Here is a 13703-nt window from a genome sequence, read left to right as displayed (position 1 = left end):
AAAAAGAGGAAAATCACTTAAGAACCAGATTCAGACATCTGAGCTAAACAAGATATGCCATTTGATGGGAAGCATTAAAGAACCTGCTTTAGAAATTGTGTAGTCTCTGAATATAGAAAACAGCAGAGTCACATGTCAGGAATACATGCAAAAGCAATTGACTTAGGAACTCAGGGAAGGGTGTTGTTAGAAAAATGAGAGCATTCAAGTAATGGTTAGAGAGTACACAAGAAAACCCACCTTGAGAGAACTCAGTTGCAGCTACTTATTTTCCTTTCTTTATTCCTCTTTCATTTTCTTACCTTTTCCTTTTTGCAGCTACTTCTAAAACAGCTTTGTGTGCATGGTCCACAGAAGCAAAGCTAGAGCGCCATACTACAGATGTAGATAGGCAGACAGAAGACCTCATGAGAGAAGAGATCATGAACAGTACTATGCTACTTGGAAAGATAAAAGGCCAATGGAATAGAGACTCCAACAATGTCATGTGGGCATACTATAGATATTTGCATGCTACATGTATTTTAATTTATTTATTTTAAGCATATAATTTAGGCATTTAGTCATGGAATAAGCTGATCAAGAAATCATGAGATATGATGTTAAGTGCCTACTATGTGCTAGCCATGATTCTAAGAATTAAAGGTATAAATATAAGGACTGAAACATTTCTAATTCAAAACAAGATGGTAGAGACAAATACTTATTGAAAATGAGTTTTTATTTTTTTAGTTTGATTTTTAGAATTCCTACTTTATTGGTTAGATGTTTTTATTGGTATTCTACTTTTTGGGTCTGTCTGTTGGATGAGGCAACAGATAGAGTTACAGGCCAGTACTCAGAGGGACTCAGCTTCCAGGGTGCAAATCTGGCCTCAGAAATTTACTAGCTGTGTGATCCTGTAAAAGTTACTCAACTCTGATAATCTGTTTCCTCATCTGTAAAATGAGAAGGAGGAAGTGGCAAAAAATTCCAGTATCTTTCCCAAGAAAGCCCCAGATGGGATGACAAAGAGATAGACACAACTGAAATGATTGAATAACAACAAAGTTTGTGGTTGTGTGATCAGTTCATTGATTTTTTTTCTTTATTTTGCTGGTGAAAAGTACTGTATTTTCCCTAACAAACTGCTTTAGCTACATCTCATAAATTTCAGTTTTTTTCTCATCATCTCTAGTTTCATCAATAAATTGTGCTGCCTCTATAACTTGCTCTTTGACTAAACAATTCTTTAAATTATTTCTTCCATAATTTATTTTTAATGCTTTTTTAAATGACTCTTGAATGAATATAATTTTATTGCATTATGATGAGTGAATGTGCTTAATATTTCTGCTTTTCTTAATTTTGTGGAGTTTTGTATGCACAAATACATAGGCAGCTTTGGAAAGGTACAAGGCATGGATGCTCCCATTCAGTAATCATCAGAGATCAACCATCTCTACCTTTTCTAAAGTGCTATTGAGGTCCTGAATTTCTTTTCTGTTTAAATTTTGGTTGTATTTGTCTATGTCTGAAATAGGTACATTGAGATTCCTCATTATAATACTTTTACTGTCCATTTGCCCTGCAATCTGAAAAGCTTTTCCTGTAAATATTCAGATACTATGTTATTTTGTACACATATATGTGTATACTAGTATGTATTACATGTAATACTTATATTAATAGATGATCCTTGATCCTTCTTCAATCCTTTGATGTTTTGAAAAGCATTTCTTGTCCATTGAGCCTATGTTTTCTGTTTGACTCATTCTAATGTTAAGAGAAATGAGTTCTTTACTGTGATTTCCCACTTTATTTTCCATTTGATGCCTTTATTTTCTAAGGCAACACTTGACCTTGTCATTATTTCTTCCCTAGATATTTCATTTGGTGTCTCTTCCTTCATCACTTTAAAGTACTCTTTTAAGTCCTTGTAGTCAGGAATTTTTTAATCTGAATGTAAGACGGTACTTGGAATTATGGGAATGTAATAGATATAATCACTTTGTTGGTTTGATTTTGAATAATTCTTTCTCTGTTACATGGTAGGATCCTATGATAAATTGTTGTGAAGTTTTTAAAAGGTATCATTAAAGCTTTAAATGTTAAAAGTAATGTAAAGATCTCATATACGAAATATATAATCAGTAATAGAAATAAGAGGATCATAGAATAAAAGGTGGAGGTAATAGATGAACAGTCTAAATGTTGTCCTGGAAAAATGAAATGTTGAAAGATCTTGAAAATGACCTCCAATTCATTTTGGTCACTCTTTCAATGAAGGATTTGTAGAAGAATCACAAAAGATTAGAGTACAAGGAAGGATTGCAGTCTCTGCCATGTATAGTTATAAAGAGTAATCATAGAAAATAAGAGGGCATGGAAGCTTCATGATGTATAGGCACTGTATGGAGGCACTGCCCCCATCAATGAGTTAAAGATCCATTCAAGGACTCACACTACACCAAGGTAACAGGAAAAAGACTGTCTAAAGCAGAAGATAATGACATATCTCAGAATCTCATGGGACACAGAATGATTGGGATTCCTCTGAAATCTGTCCTGCTCTTGGGAATTCCCAACATCTTCTCCCCTGCCTTTGAACTAAGAACCCCTCTGATTACATAAACAAGAGTGATAGAAGCTAAAGCTCCTTTCATTGTTGAGGACTGTATCTGATGATCTCTGTGGGCACCAACCAAACTTCATTACATAGGAGATTCATTAGTGCTGCTTAAACCTGAGTCCCTAAGGATTGTTTTGTTTCTACACTCAGGCCATCCTAAACACTGAGCAGATTAAGTAGATACAACAAATGTTCTTTGTTGTCATTCATGGTAAATTTATAAGCAAATCTGTTTTATTCCCCACACTGATTAGAACTTCTATTCTGAAAAAAAAGAAATAGACTCAAGAATTACTTATTTTTACAATAGGTCTACCTTCCTATCAAGTATAAAGAGTATAGAAATATATGCATAAGAAATGGTAAAGTCACAAAACAAACTGTGCATGTAGGATTCTTGATTTTAGAAACTATGGGTGACCAGAAATGTCTATACAGTTAAGACTTTAGGGTTAAAACTAGAAAAGAACACAGAGACTATCTCATCCAAATCTTCATTTAAAAATCAGGAAACTGATGTTCGTTGAAGAAAAGCAACTTACCCCAAGTAACACATGATAAGGAGCAGAGTTGAGACTCAAAGTTTTCAAATCTCCTAATTATTTCCTTACACTATGCTTCCTCTACTTACACACTGTTGCTCAGCATTAAGTCACGCTGGGAATCTTTGGGGCTACTCCATCAATCAAAGCCAACGATTGTCAGAAAAGTAAGTATATGAATGGTTTTCCATGTCATAAATTCTCATTTTGAATTTCTCAAGATAGAAAGTATGGAACTCAGGGAAAATCCAAGATTTAGACAAATATTATTAATATTCCAGCGAAAGAATTAATAATCATTTTTGAGATATAAATTTTCTAATAAATGATAAAACCTTTGCCTTTCATCATCTAGTTAGGTGTGAGACAGTTTAGTGATAGCCAATTAAATGTTTGCTTCTATGCTTTGAAGCTTCTATATCTTCCTACATCTGAAACCAGACATCATTTCTGTTCTCCTAGTGAGTCCTTCCTGAAATTCTGCAGCTGATGGAGATTCTTTGGGTTACCCAGCTGCTAAATTTAAAATGCACCAAACCTTATATGTCAGAATTGTTTAGAGGCAATAGCAAAGTCACGCAAATTGGTTAGGAACCTCTCTTTCTGCAGCAGTAGCTTTGACCGTGCTAGAGAGAGAACATAAATTTATACTAAGAAGGAGGTAGATGCTTTGGGAACATTCAATGTACCACAGCTTTACTGTAGGAAGAGCAGCATCCAGCTATGTAAACTCTGACACATACAAGACTTATGAAGAAACCAATTAATATCACTTACTCACTCCTGCAAAACAAAGAATAAAATCACTGAAGCTTGCTGCTTTTCTGTGTCTGTGGTTACAGATTTCTTTTTCCCCTTAGGGAAAAAATAAGAATAACTCATCATATAAAATATATTGAGGAAAAGGAAACGATATTATTTTGATGTGGACTTCCATAGGAAAGATATTCACCTTAACCACAGAAAAAAGCAATAGCCATAATTCTGTCATCTCAAACATAAAAATGCAGCCCAATCTTCACTGAAAGGTACACTTCCATTCACTCAAGATATATTTTCTAAAGTACCTTGTATCTCACAGGTACTGTACTAAGTACTGGGATTTCAAAGACAAATACAAAATAATCCCTGTCCTAAAAGAACTAATATCCTATTAAAACCAAACAGCACATAGGTAGAAATTTAAATACAAAATACATCCAGAGTAATTTCTGGGAACAGAACACTAGCAAGTGAGGACAAAAAGAAGTCTCCTGTAGCAGACAGCACAGGAAAGGAGTTTGAAGGAAGCTATGGACTACACGAGTTGGAGGGGAGGGAAAAATCGCAGGCATGTGAAACAATCTATTCAAAGACAAAAAGATGAAGGTCATGAGTAGGTAAGAGCGTATAGACTTTCTTTCTGGAATGGAAAGAATAGGAATGAGAATAATATACAATAAACACCAGTTGGGAGACTGAAACCAGAAAGACTTTAATAGTGAAGTAGAAAAGCCAGTATTTTGGTCTAGAGGTAAGAGAGAGATACCATAGGTTCTTAAGCAAGGAAGGGACATGGTCCGATATTTACTCAACAAATATCACTTTGATAACTGCATAGAAAATGGAGTGGGACGGGGAGAAATCTGAGGCAGATATAAAAATGAGGCCCAAATAAGTTATTAGAATATTCAAAGTGAAAGATGAGAGCCTAACTGAAATAATAGCTATGTCGGTAAAACAAAAGGCATGAGTGAGAGATAAAATAAAATGAGAGAGGAAGAAGCAAAAATAAAGAGTTGAGGATGACTCCTATGTGACAAAACTGGATGACTTGAAGGAAAGAGGTGCCATTAAGAGAAATAGGAAAGCTTACTAAAGAGGAATATTTGGGCAGAAAGATGATGATTGTCTCATATAGAATGAGTTTCTGAAGTCTAAAATAAACCCAGTTGTATATGTCTTCAATACTCAGGAAAGAAACTTGGCTGTATGTAAGGGAGAATGGAGGTGAGACATTTGTAGGTGACTCTGAGATTAAAGGTATGACCACATTTATGTGCTACTTAATTGGAATTAAGAGGTTGATAATCAAGGAGGTAAGGGTATCTGAGAAAATATTAGAAGTAAATTTTAGTTTCCAAATAAAAGGATAAAATATGGGACTGTGTGAACTTCATATAAGATATAACACTTCTTGACAAAGGAGAAAGAGTCCCTGAAGGACTAGAAGGTCATGGCCAACAGGGTTTAGATAGGAGTATTTGGATAGAGTTAACTTCAGAAGAGTAGATGCTGCTGAGTGATTGTCGAAGGGGAACAGTATGAAAGTAGCAGCGAGGAGAAAGAAGGATGTTACTACCTCTGATACAAGTGTATTGGGATAAGTAAAGGGATATTAAAAGCTGAAGCAGATGACCCGGAATGCAAAGTGTTTTGGAAAAAGTCAGATTTCCCTAATTGTAAAGATAAAGGAGTAACTTCAGAAGAACAAGATTACCATAAGGAGAGTTTATTCCCAATAAAATGAGGCAATCAAAGGCATAATGGAAGGGGAGAATACATTCTAAGAATGGGGAACAACCATGGAATAATGACACACAAGGCTTGTTGTTTGCACAGAGCAACAAGTACAGTAATAAAGCTAGACTGGAGAATATGCAGAATGGGAGGAAGAAGACTGAAAAAAATCATAAGGGTCTGTGTTATGAAGGTCTTTAACAGTCAAAGAGAAGATTTCATATTTAATTTTTGAGACAATAGGGAGCCATTGTTATTGATTGAGCTGGGGAGGGAGAAGGAAATGGAGGGACCTGTGCTTTCTGAAAATCACATTGCTCGTTAAGGATAAATTGGAGTGGGGAGAGACTTGAGGAAGAAAGAAGAACCTGATAATTATTGCAATGTCCAAGTGTGAGCAAATGGGAGCCTGCATCGGGGGAATTAAGGGCAGTGTCCGAGGAGAGATGGAGGCATACGGGAGAGATATGAGACTTGAAAACATTACAATGCATAGGGTGAGTGCTAGAGAGGAGTTGAGGCTGAAAGCAAAGTTGCAACCTAGGCTTCTTGGATGATATCCTTGGCAGTTTTGGGAAGAAGGGAAAGTTTGGAGGGAAACGGTCCTTATTTGGACATGTTGAGTATAAAATATCTATAGGACATTCATTTTGAGATATCCAAATATTGGTGATGTAGGACTAAAGATAAGAAGCAAGAATGAACCTCAACATATAGATCTGGGAATCATCTACCTAGATTACATAGTTAAATCTATTGGAAATCATGTGATCACCAAGAGAGATAATATAGAAACAAGTTCTTAACCGGGGTGCACAGACCCCCCAACAGGCTTGTGGATAGATTAAAGAGCATCTGTGACCTTGGATGGGAGAGTACAGTTTCATTTCAATATAATTGGTTTCCATTTTATTGTACCCATTAAAAGTTATCTGAGAATGGGTTCCTGGGCATCACCAGAATGCTAAAAGGGGTCCATGACCCATTCCTACAATGAAAACAGAGAAACCAGTTAAAATAGGTAGGAGAGGAACAAAGATAAATCTGTTATAAAAAGCTAGAGAAAAGAGAGTGTCCAGAATGAGAGTGTGATTGACAATGTCAGTCTACAGATAGGTCCAGAAACATTGGGATTGAGAAAATATGATTAAATTTGGCAATTAGATCACTTGTACCTTCAGAGAAACAGTTTCAGGTGAATATTGGTTTTGAAATCAAATTGCAGAACGAGTTAAATGAAAGAACAGCCTGGGAGCACCAAATATATTAGAGTTTTTCAGGAAATTTAGAGAGGATACTAGGCTGTGTCCAGCCTGGGGCAATGTAGTGGTGTAAAGTTTTGCTAATGAAGTCTTCCTTTCATTTCCATTTTCCATAAGAAATGGTTCATCTCTAACTTGTGCTAGATATAGTCCCACTTTTGTGAGGGTCCAGGAGAGTGGCAAAATGTATTATCTGCTCCCTCTAATTTCATTTCCTAAATGACATAAAAAATTCCATATTCTTTTAGAGAAGTAAGTCTCATGCACTGACGTCTATCACCCACCTCCTTCTCTAGTATAAAAGCTGGATTACCACCTAATCTGTCATTTGGAATGATATTTGCCACTAAATTTGGGAATTGAAATGCGTAAGAGAAATTGTTCATATCTCCTCACTTTAAAATTTCTTAAGGGGATACAGAGACCTCTTCTTCCAACTGTTGCAATAAGTATCCCTATTTAATATAACCCTTAAATGTGAAAAAGCAAGTCACTCACAATTTTTACTCTGTGAGGTGAACAATATAAATATTACTGACTTCATTGTACAGATGAGAAAATGTAGGCTCGAAGATTGCCCAAAACCACAAAGAGTCAGGAATTTAAAACAAGTTATCTTGACTCCCTGGTGTGCGGTTAAGGAAAAGTAGGGGGACTGTGTAAAAGTATGTCATATTTTGCTTTACACTTTGCACTTGAAAGGAAGACAGGTGTAGTATTAAAAAAAGAAAGATAATATTTTTACAGATCATATTACTTTTTTTCTTTTAATACATGTAATATTTTTTATGTTCAACTTTTTTAAATTTAGAGTTCCCAGTTCTCTTCCTCCTTCCAGTCTCTCCACAAACTCAATAAGACAGGCTATGTGGTATCAATTATACATGTGAAATCATGTAAAGCCTATTTCATGTTAGCCATGTTGACAATAAAAAAGCAAGGAACGCAAATTAAAAAAAAATTGTACTTCCGTCTGCACTCAGATTTTTTTAGTTCTTGCCCTGAAAATGGATAGCATTTTTATCAAATGTCCTTTGTAATTGCCTTTGATTATGTTGATTAGAATAGCTAAGTCTGTCACAGCTGATCATCGCTACAATATTAGCAGTACAGTGTAAAATGTCCTCCTGGTTCTGCTGACCTCATTTCTCATCAGTTCATATGTCTTCCTAGGTTTTTCTGAAACCATCTTGCTCACCATTTCTCAAAGCAAACTAGGATTGCATCACAATTCATTCAGACTTTCCCCAATTGATGGGTATCACCTCAATTACTAGTTCTTTGCCACCACAAAAATCCTGCTATAAATATTTTTGTACATATGAGTCCTTTTCCTTTTTCTTTGATCTCTTTGGAAAACTAATCTAGTATTGGAATGAATACTTCTAAATATCATTGCACATAGTACCAAATTGTTCTCCAGATTAGTAGGGACAGTTCACAACTCTACCAAAAAAGTATTAGTGTCCCAATTTTACGACATGGCCTTCAACATTTTCTCATTTTCTTTTCTGCCATATTAGCCAATCTGAGAAGCATAAGATGGTATCTCAGATGTGTTTTTATTTGAAGAAAAATGCAATAGGGATTTAAGCTTATTTATGTGACTAAAAATTGTCTTGATTGCTTCTTCTGAAAACTGTCTATTCATATCCTTCAACCATTTATCAATTGAGGAACAGCTCTGATTTTTATAAATTTAAGTCAGTTAACTATGTATTTGAGAAATGAGACATTTTCAGAAAAACTGGCCATAAAATTTTTCCCTGGTTTTCTGCTTTCCCTCAAATCTTGGTTGCACTAGTTTTATTTGTGAAAAAACTTTTAATTACATGAAATTAAAATGATTCACATTACTTCCCATGAGCCTCTCTATCTATATTTAGTCATAAATTTTCTCTTTCCCTGACAGGAAAATTTTCCATGCTCTCATAATTTGCTTATAATATGATCATTTATGTCTAAATCATGTATCCATTTTTGCCTTCTCTTGGCAAACAGTATGAGATATTGGTCTACTTTCTACCAAACTGCTTTTCAGTATTCCCATCAGTTTTTGTGAAATAATAAGTTCTTGCTCAAATTTTGAGATTTGGGGGTTTATCAAATACTAAACTGCTATGGTCACTTGTTACTGTGTACTTTGTACACAATCTATATCTACCAATCTATTTACAAGACAGTACCAAAATGTTTTGATGATTATTACTTGGTAATAAAATTTGATATCTGGTACTGCTACACTGTCTTTTTATATTTTATTTATTAATTCCTTTTATATACTTGACCATGGATTCTTCTAAATTTATTTTGTTATTATTTTCTCTAACTCTATGAACTAATAGGTTAGATTCATATGGCACAGATTAAATAAATTACTTCAAGTAAAATTGTCATTTAAGATATTGAGCTACCTTGAACTACCCATGAGCAATTTATATTTCTCTGGTTATTTGGATCTCTCTTTATTTGTGTGAAAAAATGTTTTATAATTGTGTTCATATAGTTGAGTTTTCTTGACTTGTAGACTTCCAAGTATTGTATGCTGCCTACACTTATTTTAAACGGAATATTTTCTTCTATATCTTCTTCCTGGACTTTGTTGAGAAAACATAGGAATACTAATGTTTTATGTGTGTTTATTGTATATTGTGAAACTTTTTTATTGTTTCAACAAGTTTTGGAGGAAGCTTCTTATTTATCCCTATTACAGATAACATTTGATGATGGTTTTAGCTACACACTACATAACATTTTAAGGAGAGTTCCAATTGTTCCTAAGTGTTCCAATATTTTGGTACTAATGGATGTTGTATTTTGTCAAAATTGTTTCCTGCATCTACTGAGATAATCATGTGATATTTGTTATATTTTGTTATTGATCTGATTAATTATGATCACAGTTTTCTTAATATTGAATTAACCCTGCATTCCTGGTATAAATTCCACCTGGTCATAGTATATAATCTTTCTGATATATTGATGGAATCACTTTGCTAGTATTTTATTTAACATTTTTGCTTCAATATTCATTAGGGAAATTGGTCCATAGTTGTCTTTCAGTTTTTGCTTTTCATGATGTAGGTATCAAATCCATATGTGTGTCATAGAAGGAGCTCCTTAGGACTTCTTTGTTTATTTTTCTAAATAGTTATATAATACTAGACATAATTATTCTTTCAATGTTCGGAAAAATTCACTTTTAAACCCATCTGGTCCTGGGGAATTTTTCTTGGGTAGCCCATTTCTTACTTGTTCAAGTACTTTTCCTAAGAAAGGGTTACTTAAGTATTCAATGGTTAACTTCTCAATGAAAATTAATAAGAAGATTTTAAGGAGATTGAAACACTCTAGAGAAGGACCGAATATTATTTAATAGTATTAATAATAATCTTTAAACAAAACACTGCCTATTCTCCCTTATTTATAGCTGAGAGATGCTCAGGTCAACACTTCAGTGATAGTTTTTTATCAAGTAAAATAAAAGTTAAGTGATAATTTGCTTGGCTTTTCCCTCTGGTTCCCATGTCTAATATACATTTTTTCAGCCTCCTCCTCTGATCTAATCTCTCTCTTCTTTTACACGCAGATCCATCAGAAATCAGGAATGAGAAATCATACAAGGATAACATTATTTATCCTTCGAGGACTAACAGATGATCCATGGATAAAGGTTTTGATTTTCATCTTTCTCTTTTTCACATATATTTTCACTATAATTGGGAACCTGATCATCATCACCCTCACATTGATGGATGTACAACTTAAGACCCCAATGTATTTCTTCCTCCGAAACTTTTCCTTTTTAGAAGTGGCATTCACAACTGCCTACATTCCCAGATACCTGTATAGCTTGTCAGCTGGGGACAATGCCATTACCTATAATGCATGCTTTGCCCAAATATTTTTTGTTATCCTTCTTGGAGCAACAGAATTTTTTGTTCTGGTTATCATGTCCTATGATCGTTATGTGGCCATCTGCAAACCTCTACACTACACAACCATCATGAACAACAAAGTCTGTAATCAGCTCCTTCTGGGTTCTTGGATGGCTGGGTTGATGATCATCCTCCCACCATTTAGCCTGGGCCTGCAAATGGAGTTCTGTGACTCCAATGTTATTGACCATTTTGGTTGTGAGGCATTTCCCTTAATAAAGATTGCATGCTCAGACATAAAATTCATAGAGAAGATGGTCATACTCTCTGCTGTGCTGACCCTCATTGTCACATCATTCTTAGTGGTTCTGTCCTATGCACACATTATCAGGACAGTTCTCAGATTCCCCTCAGCTCAACAAAGGAAAAAGGCCTTTTCCACTTGTTCCTCCCACATCATTGTTGTGTCCATCACTTATGGTGGCTGCATCTTCATCTATATCAAACCCTCTGCAAAAGAAGGAGTTGCTTTGAATAAGGTGGTGTCAGTACTCATAACTTCAGTTGCCCCTGTTATGAACCCTTTAATTTATGCCCTAAGAAATAAGCAAGTGATACAAGCTTTTAAGAACTTAGCCAAAAAGATTCACTTCCTCTCAAAGCAATAAACATCTGTAAACTTAAGGATGTCAAATGATAAAAGTAGATCTAAATTACCTTTAACTATCTTTCCTGGATTCCATTACCCTTTTTCATTTCTCTTGAAAATCACCCTTAACTACAGTCCAGTCATTGTTTCCTCACACTTCCTCTCTCTTAAACTGAAAGTCCTCTTAACACCCAAAGTATAAAGGTTTCTTCTGACCCTCATTCCTCATCACCACTTTCTGCCCTCACATACAACCTTAATCTCTACTCCATCTTACAAAACAATCACCCCCCACATGGAGGCACTGAAACCAATGTTTATCCCCTCCCAAGATCATATATAGGGAATTCTGATCTGAGACAGTTGGAGAATCATCAGTTCTGCCACTTAACTGTCCTCAGATGTCATCTAGTACAATCCCTTTGGTGCTATATAAATCTTCATTTTTCCTTTTTTTAACATAAAATGTATTTATTTTTCAGTTCTTAACATTCACTTCCACAAGAATTTGAATCCAAAATTTTGTCCCCATCCCTCATCCCAAGAAAGCATACATCCCATCCACCCCTTCCTCCAGTCTGTCCTCCCTTTTATTATACACACTTCTTCCATCCTCCTTCCCTTATATTTTACTGTAGGGCAAAATAGATTTCTATACTCCATTGCCTGTACAGCTTAATTTCCAGTTGCATGCTAAAACAATTTCTAGCATTCATTCTTAAAGCTTTGAGTTCCATGTTCTCTCCCTCCCTCCTTATCCACCCTCATTGGGACAAAAAGGAATTCATTATAGGTCATACATGTGTAACAATGAAAAGTACTTCCACCATATTTATTTTATAAAAGACTAACCACTGTCCTATCCTGTCCATCATTTATTCTTTTCTCTCCCCTGATCTGTTCTCCCACAATAGTGTTTCCTTCTGATTATCAATGAGTTATTTCCATTTCTATTTTATCTTCTGGTTCTAGAATATCTGTGTAGTTTTCCTTGACAATTTCTTGGAATATGATGTCTACATTCTTTCTTTGATCATGCTTTTCAGGTAGACCAATAATTTTTAAATTATCTCTCCTGGATCTATTTTCCTGGTCAGTTGTTTTTCCAGTGAGATATTTCCCATTGTCTTCTACTTTTTCATTGTTTTGAATTTGTTTTATAATTTCTTGGTTTCTCATAAAGTCATTACCTTCGTTCTCTTCCATTCTAATTTTTAAATAACTTTTCTTCAGTGAGTCTTTGAATCTCCTTTTCCATTTGGCTAATTCTGCTTTTTAAAGCATCCTTCTCCTCGATGGCTTATTGGACCTCTTTTGCCATTTGGGTTAGCCTATTTTTCAAGGTGTTATTTTCCTTAGCATATTTGGGGTCTCCTTCAGCAAGCTGTAGACTCCCCTTTCATGATTGTCTTGCATCACTCTTACTTCTCTTCCCAATTTTCCCTTCACCTCTCTTATTTTATTTCCAAAATTCGGTTTTAGCTCTTCCATTGCCAGAGACCATCATATATATTTTTTGGTGGTTTTGGATGTAGAAGCCTTGACTTTTATATGTTCCTCTACTGGTATGCTTTGCTCTTCTTCATCCAAAATGATGGAAGAAAATACCGTTTCACCAAGACAGTAGTCTTCTACAATCTTATTATTTTCCTTCTTGGGGACATTTTGTCAGCCAGTTAATTGAATTTTTAGTCCTTTTCCAAGTGGAGGGTATACTCTAGGGATCTATCAGTGCTCAGTTCATCCAATAAAGGGAGAGAAATTTACTCCTATCTTGGCCTGCACTCTGGTCTGGGAGCAACCACGAGTATTTCTGCCCAGGATCTGAGAGTAGGACTCCCTTTCCAGAGCCTCCACCAGCTCCAGCATTCCAACACTCCTTTGCACCCCAGGACTACCACTCAGGACTGAGACTCAGATCGAGTGCTTGCTTCCTCAAGGGTGTTTAGGCAGAGGTCTTAAAGTGGATGCTGTTGCAGGAGTGGCTGCTACTGCCCTGGGGCTGGGCTAGAGCTGGACCCCACTCCCTTCTCACCCTGGTGAAAGCTTTCTCACTCACTTTGAAGTCTTCTTTGGCATTTGTGGGCAGAGAAATCTGGGAACTTAAGCTGCTACCCAGGATTCTGTACTCTAAAACCTTCCCCAGACCTTTCCACATGGTGCCGTGCAGCCCAGGCTGTTTTATGCTCCACTTGGAGCCCAGTGAATTGATCTTTCCTGTCAGCCTTCCAAGATGTCTTGGGCTAGAAATCTGTTTCACTC

At 35.6% G+C, this 13703-nt stretch overlaps 1 protein-coding gene across 1 annotated transcript; it reads left to right on the top strand.

Annotated features, from left to right (window-relative positions):
* Positions 1-10521: 10521 nt before the first annotated feature.
* On the top strand, positions 10522-11460 carry LOC140531443 (olfactory receptor 6C2-like). The gene has a single exon (XM_072650386.1). It carries the CDS (start codon positions 10522-10524, stop codon positions 11458-11460), a length of 939 nt encoding a protein of 312 aa, XP_072506487.1.
* Positions 11461-13703: the final 2243 nt, after the last annotated feature.

Source organism: Notamacropus eugenii, chromosome 3 (genome assembly GCF_028372415.1).
Source record: "Notamacropus eugenii isolate mMacEug1 chromosome 3, mMacEug1.pri_v2, whole genome shotgun sequence".
NCBI classification, from domain to species: Eukaryota; Metazoa; Chordata; class Mammalia; order Diprotodontia; family Macropodidae; genus Notamacropus; species Notamacropus eugenii.
This window is presented reverse-complemented; position numbering and strand designations above follow the sequence as displayed.

Bases quoted from the DNA above. Each gene is read 5' to 3' on its own strand.
- LOC140531443 (XM_072650386.1), top strand. From the start codon at position 10,522: ATGAGAAATCATACAAGGATAACATTATTTATCCTTCGAGGACTAACA.